This window comes from Python bivittatus, unplaced genomic scaffold (assembly GCF_059951505.1).
Source record: "Python bivittatus isolate LINGU-HERP-01145 unplaced genomic scaffold, Pbiv_v1 ctg000080_np1212, whole genome shotgun sequence".
In the NCBI taxonomy this organism is placed as follows: domain Eukaryota; kingdom Metazoa; phylum Chordata; class Lepidosauria; order Squamata; family Pythonidae; genus Python; species Python bivittatus.
Genome location: NW_028277035.1, coordinates 2922452 through 2940518, shown reverse-complemented (window position 1 = coordinate 2940518; position 18067 = coordinate 2922452). Strand labels below are relative to the sequence as shown.

The 18067-nt window shown below is 39.6% G+C and overlaps 1 protein-coding gene and 1 pseudogene across 5 annotated transcripts in view; one reads left to right on the top strand and one right to left on the bottom strand.

Annotated features, from left to right (window-relative positions):
- ACOX1 (acyl-CoA oxidase 1) overlaps window positions 1-18067 on the top strand; it is a 38993-nt gene that overhangs the window by 15422 nt on the left and 5504 nt on the right. For 3 of the 5 annotated variants that reach the window (XM_088133378.1, XM_088133376.1, XM_088133380.1), the window contains 7 exons: window positions 3381-3541; window positions 5288-5395; window positions 5885-6004; window positions 7651-7766; window positions 8642-8811; window positions 10744-10906; window positions 13480-13670. In XM_088133378.1, the coding sequence (XP_087989504.1) occupies window positions 3381-3541; window positions 5288-5395; window positions 5885-6004; window positions 7651-7766; window positions 8642-8811; window positions 10744-10906; window positions 13480-13670 (1029 nt within the window). The remainder of the gene's footprint in view (window positions 1-3380; window positions 3542-5287; window positions 5396-5884; window positions 6005-7650; window positions 7767-8641; window positions 8812-10743; window positions 10907-13479; window positions 13671-18067) is intronic. The other 2 variants (XM_088133379.1, XM_088133377.1) reach the window with 1 other exon arrangement.
- Window positions 3818-3891, bottom strand: LOC112541797 (U2 spliceosomal RNA; annotated as a pseudogene).

The following is an 18067-nucleotide window of genomic DNA, read 5'->3' as shown; positions in this document are numbered from 1 at the left end:
AAATGGGTCATGCTGATAACTTGGTTGCATAGGTGTGTCAGGATTTCCTGTTTGGATAAGTTGCTCTGGCTGAACTGTAATATAATGAAGGTGCTACTTAAAATAACAAACCTGACTAAGGCTGGCTTGGCATTCGTCAATGGTGCATGTAAAATAACTATTCTACTTACTTTAAGAGATATCCAGCTGATATAAGCCCTGGCAGAAAAGATCTTCTAAGAGCTCAGTGGTAGGGTTCTGGAACTCAGAAGATTCCAGGTTTACTCACTGATGAAATATCTTGGAGAGCTTCTGCCAGCCAGTGTTGACAATTTTCAGTCAAGGGAACTGATAGGGGTCTAATTTGGTATAAGGCAGTTACTGAGCAGTGTTTCTCAACCTTGGCAAGTTTAAGATGGGTGGACTTCAACTCCCAGAACTCCCCAGCCAGCTTAAACGTGCCAAGGTTGAGAAACACTGCTATTGAGGATGCAGCTTTAGGATGCAGACAGCAAGTGTAAACCTTCTGACATCTTGCTACTGCAGTCTGCCTCCCATTTTTTTCTCTCCTGTTTCCAGGAGAAGGACAGAGCTCCAACGGCTTCAATAAAGGTGGATGAAAAATAGGATCCCAGCAGCACTGTGTTTTAGAACTAACTGCATCAGGATTGAGTTGTTCATGAGCCATTAATAGCGCCAAAGCCACCATTCTGTACGCTTCAAACTCTTTAGGGATTCTGCTGCTGCAAACGGATGGCAGACTATCATGGCTGTAAATGTTTTGTACTTTGTTTTGCTTTCTGCATTTGTTTGCTTTCTTAAATTAAATTTTACACACGGTTAACCTTATCAGTGTAGCTCTCAGCCATCGAAACTTGCTTGTCCTGGCTATAAATGATCATATTGAGCATTGCTACCTAAAATTGATTTCAATCTTCTCTCCTATTCATAGATGACAATTATCATCTGGTGATGCTATTTTCTTGTTTTTTTTAATACTATTTGGCTTTTAATTACAAAGATATGCTGTTAGTGGTATACTATATCATGTTTCTGTTACTCCCTAGGTATCTTTTTTAAAGTTTTAAAATTGTTTATCACTGTTCTGCAAAACTGCTGTAGATAATTGAGAATACTGGATTATTTTGGCTTTAATGTAAATGCCATACAGTCTCTTGCTAACATAATATGATTTATATACATAGTTGTTCCACATTCATTAGTATGAGATACCTTATGTGCAATTTTATATGTCCTGAGATATTTGTAATAAAGGGTAGTTTGAAATCTTGGCTGAGCAGAAATCTCCACTACTCCAACATGTTGGTAGCAAGCATATTGATATTCCCACAGCAACAGCTATGTTTGCTATTTTATATTTAATAAGTGGAATATTTTATCGTGGGCCTTAGAATTCTGGACACCTGAGATAAACCTTTTGATAATTTACTGATAGCCTTTTCCATTTTCTTACTTTGAAGTGAGGATGTGAAACTTGGCAAACCTACTGGTTGTTCTTGAGTCCCTTTCAACATCTGTTGTCACACCAGCTCAGAATGAGGGGATTACAGCACCTCTGTCTCTCTTTGTTTCATACCCCTGCTGCCAAAAGATTTTGTGAGCAAAGGGCTGTGAACTACTTCACAGTGGAAAAGCAGAATGCATGTGTAAATAAATAACTCTTCAAATGTTCAGAGTACTTCCAATTCATTATTTTAGTCCACAGAACAGTAAACCTATAAACTAGGCCATTAGTATCCCCAAGTTGCTGATGGTATGCTTAAGGCCATCTGGAGAGTTCATGATAGATTTGCATCAAGGATGACTTGGCACAGTAACCCATATAAGTGCAAGTACTGTAACAGGTTAAAGATGCCCCAGACTCAAGGTTGTGTTGAGAGGAATGTTGGCTTAAGGATATCATAAATATAAAATGTTATCACCTTGATTAAAAAGAATGCTATTTGAATGTGCTTATTTGATTATCATTAGAAAGCATGTTTTGCTGATTTGGGGAGCTTTTGGTGATGGTTCTTCCCTTATAAGGAGTGACATTTGGTACAAAGCTATGAACAGGCTCACTAGCTTTAATTGCTGATTCAGAGCACCACCCTTTTCTTCCCAGAAGTACCTTTGAAAGATCATTTAAAACAATAGAAATGTTACAGAATGAAGCAACATAAGGAAGAGGATAATTGTAATACAGTGGTACCTCGAGTTACGAACGCCCCTCCTTACGAATTTTTCGAGATACGACCAGCTCCGGCCCCAAAAATTTACCTCGACTTGCGAACTCCGCCTCAAGTTACAAACCGGATCTGCAGCCATTTTCCCTGCTGCCACGCGGTTGCGGCTTCCTGTGGGAGAGATCGTGGTAGCAAGGAGACGTTCGGTGAGGCTTGTGGTGTGTTTTGTGGCGTTTGGAAGGTGTTTGGTGTGCTTGTCAGCATGGCTCCAAAGAAAATGCAGAGCAGGCTTGGCAAGAATAAGGCTTTGAAGAAAAAAGTGACAATCGAACTTAAGAAGGACATTATAGAAAAGCACGATTGTGGTATTCGTGTGACTGATCTGGCCTTGGAGTACAAGATGGCGAAGTCGACCATCTCGACTATTTTCATGTTTTTGTGGTTTAAAAATAAAATGCATATGTTTCAGAACTGTTTAACCGTATGTATTTACATTGAACCTTATGGGGGAAATTTGCCTCGTGGTGCGACCAAATTCGGAGGGCGGATTAGCCATATTTACATTGAACCTTATGGGGAAATTTGCCTCATGGTGCGACCAAATTTGGAGGGCGGAATGGATTAACCGTATTTACATTGAACCTTATGGGAAAATTTACCTCGAGTTGCGACCAACTCGAGTTGCAACTAGAGTCACAGAACGGATTAAGTTCGTAACTAGAGGTACCACTGTATAGGCTGGCTTTGAATAAAAGCTTTTGAGTAATTTCCCTCCCTCCCAAAAATTTGAATTGGATGAAGTTTTATTGCTTTGATTTCATTGTGGAATATTGTTATCTGATTTGTTCCTTTATCAATTAATGGACAGAAGCTAATATTTATATTCTCTGTTTGTTTATTTTCAATATGTTTCCAGGGAACAGAAAGACTCACTAGAATTTCTGGAATAATACTGCCTTTTATTAATCATATGAAACCAGAAGTTCTTCTTTTGTGATCAAACAAAATATCTTCTGTCCTTTGGATTGGCATAGGTTCTGTAGCTCTTGCCAGGGATTTTCACTCTGGGAAAAGAATGGTGCTTTGATAAGTATGCTTGCTTCATTCTGATTTATTACATTATTTTTGTCTTCCCCCTCCAATCTGCATCTCTAATCTCACCTGCTTCAACCGATAATACCCCTTCACATTCCCTTCCCCGGCATTTCTTTACAGCTGTCTTCATCATGGACGGCCTGAGCCTTTGGACCTCCACCTGGGCATGTTCCTGCCCACATTGCTAACCCAGGCAACCCAAGAACAGCAGGATCGCTTCTTCATGCCTGCTTGGAACTTGGAGATCATTGGCACATATGCCCAGACAGAGATGGGACATGGTACAGTACTTTCAAGTCTTATTTGCAAGGGTAGTCTAGCTTTTGCAAAAGGCATGGGCTCTGTTTCTTAATAGCCTAGTCCTTCTGGCTGTCCAGTTGACAGCTACAGGCTTCTCTTCTAAGAAGAATAAACTGTTCAGATGGACGTAGAGGCAGAGGCTTCTGAAGGTACAAAGACAGCATATTTGTTTAAAAGATGGCATTACTAAGGAGTCAAAGCACATTTTCCCTTGATTCCTGAATGTCGTATGCTTGGCATTTTTTTTTTGTGCTTAAGAAAGATAGTAAACCTGAAACACAATAATTAGCAGATACTACACTTGATCTTAGCCAACAGGCCGAGAAGGTGATATGAAATATGATTTGTATTTTCACTTACATGTATACCTACTTATACTTATTACTCTATTTTTATTCATGTTTTATTTAATCTGTTTGTTATATTACTTTTGTAAAGAGTTTTATTAATTATTTATTGTTTAATTGTTATTTTGATAAGGCCTTAGGGCTAATCAATAAACTTTGATTTGATTTGAACACAATAATTAGCAAATGCTCCTGAGCAAGAGTGGTCTATCTGTTTTTATGCAATCACTTTCAAATTAAGGTACATTTTTAAAAGATTTCAGAGAGGTATCTTTCCTACTGGCCCTGATTAATTATGTCATTAACTTATACATTCATAAGTTTTCTGGGAAACATCTTGGTTTCTCAGTCATTTTATTACCTCTAAATATAACAATAACTTTTGCAAGACCACCTGAAATAATTTCTCTTCGGTAGACTTTTCTGTACCTTCAGATAACCTCTGAAGTAAACTGTTCTGCCAATCTTATGGAAGAGAGAAACTGAAGATGAATGTGATAGACATCCAAAATTCATGTGTAGCTCTAGCATTTACCATAGGTCCATATTTGTATATTCAAGACAGTATTCATATTTAAAAATTATGTACAATTAAGAGATAGAAACCCTGGGGAAATAAAGCAGTTACTCTAATTTGTAGTGTAATTTATCAAAGATACAGCTTTCCACCTTGCTCCAAAACTGGTTCATATTCTGAACAAAGAGCTAAAGACACATTAAATGTCTTTTGCTCCAAAAATCAAAACTGCTACCATGTTCTCTAAATCCACAAAACCTATATGAATGCAAGATGGTCTTAAAAGAAAAAAAGTGTCCACTTCGAACTTACAGTTTGAAAATTCTGGGTGTCCAACTGCAACTGGGATGTTGATGATGGCTGCAGGAGGAAGAAAACAAATTTGAAGATCTGTGATTGAAAAACATTGCAGAAGCAGATGTTGAAAACTTTAGCCTGGTTCTAAAGACTGTTGTGCAAGACAATATCTGGATTTAGAGAAAAAATCATTTTTACCCTAAAGCTTCTTTGGAAAAGAATTATCATGGGACTCTTTAATTTACCTTGTCAGATATCTAAAATATATATTTGCATGCATACTGTAGTGACAAATAAGACAAAGAAGGTGCACAATAATATAGCAATTTGACAGCATTCTTATATTAATACTGCAATTAGGCATGCATCCACTGTTTCATACATCTATCTGTCTTGTAATGTGTGTGCTATTTTCCATTATGTCAATGTACATTTACAGTCGTTTTTTTTCTTATTTGCATTGTCTGTGTCTGCATTGCTAATGAAGTTCATTGAAATAAATCTAATTCTGTATATTTGCGCTGAACTCTGCAACTGTTGAAATAAGATATGCTATCTGCCTACAGGAACCCATCTCCGGGGACTGGAAACCACAGCCACCTATGATCCTGCTACCCAAGAATTCATCCTTAACAGTCCAACTGTGACTTCTATTAAGTGGTGGCCAGGTGGATGTAAGTGTATTGTTAAAGGATTAAAGCTAAAGGAAGAGCTGTTTTCTTCTTTCAGACTTTTTAAATATGAAGTCAATTAACTATTGATATTTTTTAAAATACAACTTTGGCTGTGTAATATTTCCGTATATAGAAAGTATGAGTAAAAAATATTGGTTCTTGTTTAAGGGCTAATTAGGCTTTAGAATCAACAGAATAAAATTAAGAGTAGTTTTATTAGCCTAAACATTATAGATGTCAGACAGAAATAAATCCTTCTGTTTCACTAATTCTACATATTCCTTATTCAGTAATTCTGCTTATTCTTTATTCCTTCTATTTCATTTCAGTTTGGGAATAAAAGGAAGTGTTTCCGTATTACAGAACCTACAACGTTTGAGCCTGTTTGTTTTGTGTGGGCTATTGTCTTAGTGGACAACATGTTTCTTGGACTATACAAATCAACTTTTACTTGCTAAATTTTCTTTTATTTTTTTCCCCTTCTTGCAGTGGGTAAGACATCAAACTATGCCATTGTTTTGGCTCAGCTTTATACCCAGAACAAATGTCATGGGTTACATGCTTTCATTGTGCCTCTACGTCAGTTGGGAACTCATGAACCATTGCCAGGTATGGAGTCCATAACTACTGTGTTACTACCCTTTCTCAACTAGGGTTCTGTGAGAGGTTGCCAGGGATTCCATGAGAGATTATGATTAAACAACAACAACATTGTTTTCTTTTTTGATGAGAATTTTTATGCACTGTGACTCAGCTGTTGGCCTGCTCCTTTGCTGTTGTTGTAAACATTGTGGATTGTGTAGGTTAGAAATGAATTGTATTGTGAAGTTTTCATGGTTTTTGCGATTTTTATGCAAGGGTTCCCTGAGACCTGAAAATTATTTCAAGGTTTCCCCCAGGGTAAAAAAGATTGAGAAAGGCTTTTCCAGTCAATATCTAGCATATTTGTACATATTTACGTTGGGCATATTAGTTGCCTTACAAATGAATCACAAACTCCATATTTAAACAGCATGAGCTATCCAATTTAAAACATGTGGCATCACAAATCTTCCTCAAGGGATATATATCATGTAGGGAAAAATTACATATACAGGTAGTCCTTGAGTTACAACCATTCGTTTAGCGACCATTTGAAGTTATGACGGTGCTGAGTGAAGGGACTTACAACCAGTCCTCGAAGTTCTGCCCATTGCAGTGTCACATGAACAAAATTCAGGTGCCTGGCAACCAGCTCACATTTACGACCAGGTGCAGCATCCTGGAGTTGCTGTATTGCCATTTGATCCCTTCTCTGCCAGCTTCCCCTAAGCAAAGTCAGTGGGAAGCCAGCAAGGAAGGTCCCAAGTTGCTGTGGTATGTCTCCCCCCCACCCCAGCCTTTCCCCCTCCTTCCCCCTTCACTAACACACAACCTACCCCCTCCTTCCACAGCCTCCCTGCAATAGCGCACATATACACACCCCCGTGCTCTTTTTCCGCGGCCTCCCTGTGGTTGCACACATGCACACGCATACCCTGCACCCTCTTTCATGGCCTCCCTGTGATCGCAGCATGCACGTACACTGCACCTCTTTCCTCAGCCTCCCTGCGCTTGTATGCATCCTGTGCCCTCATACCCCAGCCTTTCTGAGCTTGTGCCACACCAAGCACCCCTCCCCCAATTTGGACATGGCCTGCACTGGGCCTCCAAGTAAGGTTGAGATTCAAGTAACATGGAGGGAGGGAGGGAGGATTTCTGATGTTCATTGCCAGCTTCCCACAAGCAAAGTCAATGGGGAAGCTGGTAGCAAGTCGTAAGTCGCTCCTACTCCCACTGCTTTTTTGCCCTTGGTCTTTCTGTTTCTCTGTTTAGGTAAGGAAATATCTCTGAAACAATGATCCAACAGGTCACAGGTTGTCTAGTTTATTTTAAAAATGCCAGGGCAAGCAAGAAAATGGTATTGAAACCTGGTTTCCATTCTTAAAAATTGTAAATTTAATATCACTTTGTTCTCAAGACCAGGACAAAAATAAGAATAATGGTGTAAGAAAAAGAAGAAAATAAAACAAAATGAACGTTTTCACAAACTGTTGCCTTAAAATCTTATTTCCGGGCACAATTTTGGAATTCGCATCATTGGTACTTCCATCATTTAGCACTTGGAACTCATTAATGTTGGGAGGAAGAATACTTTGAGAATGCCCCACCCCCTTCAAATTTGTATTAAGAATATTAAGAACCAGTTACATTTCTTTGGATTATCCTGTTTGCAGGCATTACCATCGGTGACATTGGCCCAAAATTTGGTTATGATGAAATGGATAACGGTTACTTAAAAATGGACAACTTCCGCATTCCCCGGGAAAATATGCTAATGAAACATGCCAAGGTAAGCAGTGGGATTTGTTTTGTTTTTGCTATTTGCTATTACTTTATCTATGCCAGCTGTTCAGACAGCTTGAAAGAGAAACTATCCAAAGTCAAGGCTTCCTTTGCCTAATCAGTATGTTCTCAGGAGGTAATTGATCATCTGATAGTCAAAACCAATCCTCAAGTTTGCTTTGAAGAAAAAACAATCAAATCTCCATTTAAGGTAAAATCCAGATGTATATCACTTGCCTAGGAGTTCTGATTGTTAAGTTTTTCTCTCATTACCAGCTCTTGAAATCAGCTTCCTAGAAGGGGGTTCAAGAGTGTGTCAAAGTTTGGTGTGTTGCAATTTATGGTAATAGAGGAGGAAGAGTTCCTGTAAAATGAAGGAGTAAATGGGAGGGCATGGTGACTATTAACGTCAAATAGATTCTGGCTCCCGCCCCACTGCCTCCTATTTAATGAATGTTAATAACATGTTAACTACCTGATCTTCCCTTTCATACGTTTACCAGCCCTCTGTATTACTTAACTACCCTAATGTTGGTTATTAGTTTTGTTGTCAATCTACGTGGAATTACTTTGATAATATGACCTAATTACCACAAGGATGATGTCACCTACTTCACAATATGTGCCAAACAAGAGGCATTATGCAAGTCTATTAATTTTAAATTAGTTACCTGCTCCTTCATGTCAGTGGTGTCCAAAACATTTGTTTAAATAACACTAATGAACAGAACTAATTCTAAAATGCCTTTTTTTTTTAATAGGGGTCTAACAAGATATTTTTAGTGGGTCCAGTGACAAAGCACAGTGTTAATTTTTACAAACTTACAAAACCAGTACTGGGTGAACAAAACTTTTCCCACCCGCACTACTTTATTTCACTAGGTTGAACCAGATGGCACATATGTGAAGCCTCTCAATGCCAAGCTAACTTACGGGACCATGGTGTTCATCCGTTCAATTATTGTTGGAGATGCAGCTCGCAGTTTAGCCAGAGCTTGTACAATTGCCATCCGCTATAGTGCCATAAGACATCAGTCGGAGTTACAGCCTGGGTAAGAAGCCTGTATTAAGATGCTCAGGGACAGTTTTAATAATGCCATAGCTACCTTACCCATAGCACTTTTGTTGTGAAAAAAAGAGGTGCGTGACCTCTTTTTTTTTTAAATAATGTTTGGTTTTCAAAACAAGTTTTCCTGGGAAGTGTGGTTGACAAGAACAGTGTAGAAATATCTAGAGGTGACCTTGGAGAAGATACACAGAGACTGTTAGCAAAACACGAGCTCCAGGAAAACCAAAAAGCACGAGAAGCAGACTTAACGTTGCCTTGCCTTAACTCTTTGGTATAAGAGAAAGGAGAGGGAAAACACTGTCAGGCTTCCAAAGTTCTGCTATCATAACCTAGATCAATAAAGTAGGGTCCTAGTATATCTTCTGGTACCTATTTCTTGACCTGACCTACCTCGAACATCTGACAAGCAGAATTTGCTGGCAAATTATGCTAACCAATTTTAACATCTCCTGTGGATTTTGTGAGTCAAAAAAATACTTACTTTGTAAGAAGAAAACACAAGCTTCTTCTCCCTCCCCTTCCCCCTGCCAGAGAACCTAGCGTCTCTTTTTTGTCACTTTGGTCACATGCAGTTGAAACAAGGCTGCACTGAGGCTCAGCCTTACACTGGGAACCACTGTTACTGGGAACCTGCCGATTTGTGATGATACAAAACGGGCCAGGAGTTGGTAATAAGCTGTGTGGCAACCATGGCTATAAGGTGCAATTCTTGAGCCAAGGTAGGAATAAGGCAGAATTGTTCCAGAATTGCAGACATTTGTTCACAATTCCTAAACTATTTCACTATTTCTTTCTTTTTTTTCCTTCCCTCCCCCTTTTGGATTTCTCTCTTGTATTTTGCTGGAATTCTTAGTTACTTAACCCCTTTTGTATTTTGAAAAAATAAGTAGTAGTCTTATTGGCCATATATTGGACGAAGCCAGGATCACTTTTATAAGTAAACTAGACAACCTGTTGGGTCATTGTTTCAGAGGTATTTCCTTACCTAAACAGAGAAATAGAATGACCAAGGGCAAAAAAGCAGTGGGAGCGTGAGTGGCTTATGACTTGCTGCTGGTTTCCCCATTGACTTTGCTTGTGGAAAACTGGCAGGGAGCATCAGAAACCTCCCTCCCTCCTCCTCCCTTTCCACATACAATATAACCTTACACTGTTTGCCCTTCCCTCAGGAGAGCCCGGTGAAGCCGCCGCCGCAGCCGCCTCCTCCTCAACTGACCAGCGGAACTGCCTGCCACTTTGCTGGGGGGAGGTGGAACAAAGGGAGCTGTGGACTCTGAGGAAAATTGCACCCCATTCCAGCATGTCCCCAAGGGCCCCCTCCCTCGAGGGAGGAAGAGGGCTCACCCATCTACCACCAGTGCCCCCCAGCCAGCCCTACCTCGCCAGCAGGCACCCAAGTCACTCCCTCATCCTTCCCTCAATGCCCACTGCTGTTAAGAGATTTCAAATTTCTGCCTCATTTCCAAAGCAGCCAATCGCCACTTGCCCATCAGGCCTTGCCACCAGCTGATTGGGTGCCCAGGACAAAGGGAGGCAGGAAAGAGATCGGGGATACACCCATGATGATCACGTGACCTGGGCTGACCGCAATGGCATGGCAGCACAGCAGTGCTGAAGCAGCCACAAATTTCCCAAAGTTCAATCCCACAGGAGTCATGGATCCCGAATTTTGGATGCATTGTGTAAGTTAGCCCATCTGAGGGTTCAAAAATTGTTGCCCTATGACACACCATTTTGCCCAGCTGAAGGTTACACAAGAGTTTTAGTAGTATATAGATATGTTTGTACTATGGATGTATACATCATCAGAATATACACTTAGAATAATGTAAGTCTTTGGTTTTCTCAGTTTCTAAAAAATCAAATAATAGCAGTAGTAGTAGTTTATTTCCCTCTTTTATTTGCTTTGATACAGGGAGCCAGAGCCTCAGATTTTGGATTATCAAACTCAGCAGTACAAACTCTTTCCTCTCCTAGCAACAGCATATGCTTTCCACTTTGTGGGTGCCTATATGAAAGATACATATCGTCGCATCACTGGGAACATCAATGAGGGAGACCTGAGTGAGCTGCCAGAGGTAGGGCTCTTGTTCTTACTGAATACTGAATCTTACCATTGACTACTACAAAGTTTAGTTTGTTTTTCCAAGACAGTGGAATAAAGATAATTCCTGGGAAGGAAGAGTATCAGAAAAAAAGTTTGAGGGACAGTGCATGTCACAGACGGATTAGTAGAAATGATTGCTATTGCCTCAGTTTAAATCCCTTTTTCTTCCTCACCTATATGGAACATCTCTGTGGAATGCTCTCATAATGAGAATGGATGAGATGGATAAGCTGGGGATTAGGGCCACAAGGTGACTTTTGTAACCTCTCTGTTTAGACCAGCAAATCAAATAATTAAAAATGTGTGTTGAGTTTCACTTCTGTTATCTCAGTCATTTAAGTTTTATTTATTTATGAAACCTTGATATCTGAACCTAAATTCTGGTTTGGACTTGTTCCTGAAATTTGACCTGCAAACTTACATAAGCCTTAGTCTTGACTGTTACATACATACATACATACATACATACATACATACATACATACATATATATATATATACACACATACATACATACATACATACATACATACATATATACAGTGCATTTGGAAAGTATTCAGACCCCCTTCACTTTTTTCAATTTTGTTATGTTGCAGCCTGATATTACAATAGTTCAAATTCATTTTTTCCTCATTAATCTACACTCAGTACCCCATAATGACAATGTGAAAACAGAATTTTAGAAATGTCTGTAAATTTATTAAAAAGAAAAAATTGAAATATCACATTGGCATAAGTATTCAGACCCTTTGCAACAACACTTGACATTTAGCTCAGGTGCCTCCCATTTCTCTTGATTGTTGCTGAGCTGTTTCTACACCTTGATTGGAGTCCACCTGTGGTAAATTAAATTGATTGGACATGATTTGGAAAGGCTCACACCTCTCTATAGAAGGCCTCACAGCTGACTGTATCAGAGCAAAAGCCATGAGGTCAAAGGAACTGCCTGCAGAGCTCAGAGACAGGATTATTACAAGGCATAGATGTGGGGAAGCTAAAAAAAAATTCTGCTGCATTAAAGATTCCCAAGAGCACAGTGGCCTCCATAATTCTCAAATGGAAGAAGTTTGGCACAATCAGGACTCTTCCAAGAGCTGGTTGCCTGGCCAAACTGAGCAATCAGGGGAGAAGAGACTCAGTAAGAGAGGTGACCAAGAACCTGATGGCCACTCTGAGCTCCAGAGATCCTGTGTGGAGATGGGACAAAGTTCCAGAAGGACAACCATCACTGCAGCCCTCCACCGATCTGGGCTTTATGGCAGAGTGGCTAGGCAGAAGCCTCTCCTCAGTGCAAAACACATGAAAGCCCGCTTGGAGTTTGCAAAAAAGCACCTGAAGGATTCTCAGACTGTGAGGAACAAGATTCTCTGGTCTGATGAAACCAAGATTGAACTGTTTGGCCTCAATTCTAAACGTTATGTCTAGAGGAAACCAGGCACTGCTCATCACCTGCCCAATACCATCCCAAGAGTGAAGCAGGGTGGCGACAGCATCATGCTGTGGGGGTGTTTTTCAGCAGCAGGGACTGGGAGACCGGTCAGGATTGAGGGAAAGCTGAATGGAGCAAAGTACAGAGATATCCTCAATGAAAACCTATTCCACCGTGCTCAGGACCTCAGACTGGACCGAAGGTTCACCTTCCAACATGACAACGATCCTAAGCACAAAGCCAAGACAACACAGGAATGGCTTAGGGACAACTCTGTGAATGTCCTAGAGTGGCCCAGCCAGAGCCCTGACTTGAACCCTATTGAACATCTCTGGAGAGACCTGGAAATAGCTGTCCACTGACAGTCCCCATCGAACCTGATTGAGCTTGAGAGGATTTGCAAAGAGGAATGGCAGAAAATCCCCCAATCCAGGTGTGCAAAGCTTGTTGTGTCATACCAAAAAAGACTCGAGGCTGTAATTGCTGCCAAAGGTGCTTCAACAAAGTACTGAGTAAAGGGTCTGAATACTTAAGTACATGTGATATTTGTTTTTTCTTTTTAATAAATTTACAGACATTTCTAAAATTCTGTTTTCACTTTGTCATTATGGGGTACTGAGTGTAGAATAATGAGGAAAAAAAATGAATTTGAATGATTGTAGTATCAGGCTGCAACATAACAAAATTGAAAAAAGTGAAGGGGGTCTGAATACTTTCCGAATGCACTGTATATGTACATACAACTCCCAGAGTCATATGGTCTGAGTTTGGCAGCCATATAAATTATTTAATAAATACAATATCTGGTATAAACAGAAGAGCTGACATGACGAACTCTGGGATGGAATTCTTATAATTTGCTTATGCTGACTTGAGGTTCAAAGTTTAAAAATCTAGATGGAACAGTATGCTTTGTATCTTGACAGAATGTCCCCTCTTCTTGGAGTTTTAAAAACTCTGGGAAGAATTTTGATCTTGGAGATAATCTGGATTACCATTCTTAATCTCTTCTCCTTCCCACCCACACCAAAAATTCAGGAAGATGGAATGTAGAAACAGGACAAACCTGGCAGAAATAGTTACTTTGTTCTTAATTATTCTTTCTTCCTCAGTTGCATGCACTGTCTGCAGGGCTCAAGGCTTTCAGTTCCTGGACTGCCAACGCTGGCATTGAGGAATGTCGGATGGCATGTGGCGGGCATGGCTATTCCCGCTGCAGTGGCCTGCCTGATATTTATGTCAACTTCACTCCCTCCTGCACTTACGAAGGAGAGAACACTGTCATGATGTTGCAAACTGCCCGGTGAGTCATACTGCTTGTTGTTAGTTGCTTGATTTTGCATGTCTTTTTATCATATTTTTCATTCTTTTCCTGTCTCATTTACTGCATGTACCAGGAATGAATATGAGGGATGATGTGCTTATCACTCTTCAGTTGCCTTGGGTGGCTTGTTCTGGACTAGACAGATATCCTTCTGGAATCTGTGGAAGATGTTTTACGTATCCATCCTCTCCCTTTTCTCCATCAAGGGTACATAAAGGACTGTTCCCTCAAGAGGCACACCCAGGAAACGGACTCCAGGGAACAGTATATAATGAACGTCTCACCCCTTATAAACCCTGGCTGGGGCAGTTTGCCACCCTCAGCAAGCTTTATACTTTATTTCTTCCACATTATTGTGACATACAGGTCTTTGATTAACTAGCCTAAGGGGAGGATCTCAGGAAAGATGACATTTTAGGCCCTACTCGAAGTTTAAAGAACAGTAATGTTCCCACACTCAGTAACTTGTTTTGCTAGAGCTACCATATTCGGGCTGTCAAATTCTGGATGACCACACGATGGTAGGAATGAGACAGAAAATGCTTAATTTGTCTGGATTTTTGCAGCCTGGATATGATAGCTTTAGATTTTCATTAAAGGCTAACAGAATTGGTCAGCACAGATTGTGTTGATATGGAGCAGAAGCAAATCTGTTTCCTGGCTGATATTATTTATCTCAACTGTAGTTACTCTGTTAGAAATACCATGCTGGGCAGCAATGGTTTTTTACCAATTGTTTCTTACCAATTTAACATCAGAGCTCTGCCCAGCATTAATCTTGAACATTTTTAAATTCTCACTTGCAGTAGAAGTGAGTATTGAATAAAATGAATTAAAGTGAGTGCAGTAGGTGGTTTTGAAGACTGTGGCTGTCTCACAATTGTTCAGTTTATTCATTTTATGCATAATTCCATCAGCAAGAATTAAATCCTGTTTGTAGTTCATCTAGTCCCAAATTAAAATCTAAATGTAAAATGTATTTATATATTTATAATTTCAATTTCTACAACTGCCTATTACTACATCACTCTGAGTGACTTACAAAGTTTACAACAACAATATAAACAATGTTCAGAGTTTGGGGGAATGCTGTTCCAGAGGGTGGGTGTGACAATATAAACACATCAGGCACCTAAACATGACTATATTAAGACAGCATGAGAATAACGACAAGTACTAAAAAGTCCATTGTTTAAATCTTGAAACTAAGTGATAAAATAAAACAATATGGTCTTCACCTGCCGCCAAAGGGAGTCAGGTGGATGAGTCTCTCCGGAGAAAGCATGCCAGCACTAGTCCTTCTCCACCTAATAGCCACCCTTTTAAGTCCTTAGCATTTCCATCATTATCAGTCACTACTGAGATGTACGGGGGAATCTGTATACATGCTTGCGAAGTCATAAATCTCATGATGATCAGTAGGGATTACTCCCTAATATGCAAGCTGAATCCAACAAGGCACAGCTGCAATAGGAAAAGTAATCTGGACTTAGGCGTACTGCAAGATCTAAATGAGATCTCCGTCACACATAACTTACCCAATAAATTAAAGTATTCCAACACATTTTATTTTTATTTATTTGTTTAAATTTATTACAACCACCTAACTCCAATGGAATCTAGGTGGCATACAAAATCAAAAAAAAAAAAAATCCACAAAATTATATGGGACTAGCTTTTGACAAATGCTACATTCAAATAGAGCAATTACTGCTCTTTGTTTCTAAAATAAGTTCAAAGTGCTGGTTAGTATCCTTAAAACCATTCCTAGTTTGACATCAGTTCTAAACAATCATCTAATCTAGCCTGATCCTGCCCCTTTTTGGAGGTCTTCAGGGGGTACTCTGCTATATGTTCCACCACCGTCCAAAGATGTGCTTCATTGGAACGTGGGACAGTATGTCCTGGAGTTGCAGCATTGTCTATGGAAACCCCTTCATTGTAACACTGATGATATTTAGTGTTTTTTTTATTACTCTTTTTAAATTATTTATATTGTATTCCTGGGTAGAAAGGCAGCTATTGTTATTATCATCATTGTCATTATTATATAATAGATAAAATAACTCAATATCTTTGCCCAGAAAATTTCAGGCATAAAGAAAAACAAGAAATGTATGTATGAAGGGAAATGATCACAAATTGACATTTTAGGCATCAGTGAATTGAGATGGACTGCGATTGGACATTTTCAGTCAGATGATCATATTGTTTATTACTCAGGATATGAAAAATGAAGAAGAAACAGCATTGCTTTTATAGCTAGCAAGGATATAGCAAGTTTCCATGTTATGATCTTGGGCATATACCCAACATTTTCAAGGAGAACATCAGGAATTGCTTTGAAGTCCTGAACCTCATTGACAGAGGACCAGAATGTGAAATGAAGAAGTTGTTAATGATGAATGTGAAATGAGACTGCCAGAAATGAAGAAACAGAAGAAAGCAAACTAGATGTCAGAACAAACTGGAAATTGCCAAGAAGCAAAGCCAAAAACCAAGACAGACAAAAATCCCAGGAAGGAAATTAACAAAGAGTTTCAGAGAGCTGTTAGAAGAGACTTGTCTTATTACAAGTCTCACAACAGCATTACAAGTATTACAACAGCATCTGTAAAGACACTGAAGATGGAAATAGACATGGAAAATCAAGGAAAGTCTTTCAAAAGATCTCTGAACTCAGAAGCAGCTCCCAACCTCACATTAGTATGCTAAAGGATGCTAATGGACAGATAGTAACTGATAAGGAGATCAAAGAAAGATGGAAGGAGTGTACTGAAACTGTACAGTAGAGATGTCAACATCCAAGATACCTTAGAAGATATTCCCAAGTAAGTAGGGGATATCTACCTCTAATATTAGAAGACGAAGTTAGATCAGCCCTCTGGTCCTTACCAAGTTGGAAGGCTACAGGAACTGATGGAATACCCACAGAAATATGACAAGCAACAGAAGAAGAATCAGTAAAGGCTTTAACCAAGCTATACCAGCAAATATGGAGAATGGCACAGCGGCCAACAGAGTGGAAGGGGTCAGTTTATATTTGTCAGGCCCAGCCCAAGAACAACGATGAAACAGTCCAGTCTAGTACAGATCCTTTATTTGCTTACACCTTATAGGCAGAATCTTGCCAAACTAAATCTATACTACAGCAACTAGTGGATATACCCTGTGAGATTCTAGGGAGTGGCTATTCTGAATCTCTTATTCTTCCCACACTCCCCCTGCGGACTGTGTTGCCTTTTGCCCTGCTGGAATGCTGCCCCTCCTTCCTGATAGCCTTGATCTCCCACATCACTCTCCTCCTCATAGATACATTCCCTCACAATATTTCAGTACCAAAAAAAAGGAGACTTAACAGAGTGTGCAAACTATTGTATAAATATCCTCATTTCACACACTAGCAAAATAATGCTTAGGGTCATCCAACGCAGATTAGAACCCTACATGGAACAAGAGATGCCAGATGTTCAAGCTGGCTTTAGAAAAGACCAAGGAACACAAGATATTATTTCTGATGCACATTGGATAATTGAGGAAGCCAAAGTATACCAAAAAGTAGTCAATGTGTGCTTTGTTAATTATAGAAGGGCCCTCAGTAGTGTCAATCACATCAAGCTGTGGAATATGCTTAGAAAAATGGGAATCCCACAACTTCTCATTTTCCTCATGACAAACCTATATACCAGTCAGAAAGCTACAGTACAGACAGAACATGGCGAAATAGACTGGCTCCAGGTTGGCAACAAGGGTGTATACTTTCCCTTAATTATTCAACCTGTATGCTGAATATATATTAAGGGAAGCTGAATTGAAAGAAGATGAGCATGGTTTTAAAATTGGAGGAAGAAACATCAATAACTTGAGCTATGCTGAAGACACTACTCTGATAGCCAAAAATGCAAAGGATCTGCAAGGACTACTAATAAAAGTGAAGGAGCACAGTGAAAAATGGGACTACAATTAAATATAAAGAAGATCAAACTAATGACAACAGGTACAACAACCACCCTTAGAACTGATAATGAAGATATCAAAGTGGTAGATATCATCTGCCTTTTAGGATCAACTATCAACAGTAAAGGAACAAGCAGTCAAGAAATATGCCTAGCACTTGGCATGGCTAGCACTTGGTAGAGCAGCCATGAAGGCCTTGGAAAAGATATTCAGATGCCGTGGTGTGTCTATACTTACAAAGATCAGAATCATGCAAGTAGTGGTATTCCCTGTGATACCCTATGGAAGTGAAAGTTGAACTTTGAAGAAGCAGGATAGGAAGAATCTTGATGCTTTTGAACTTTGGTGTGGGAGAAGACTCCTGAGAACACCTTGGACGGCCAAGAAAACAAACAAATGGATTATTGAATAAATCAACC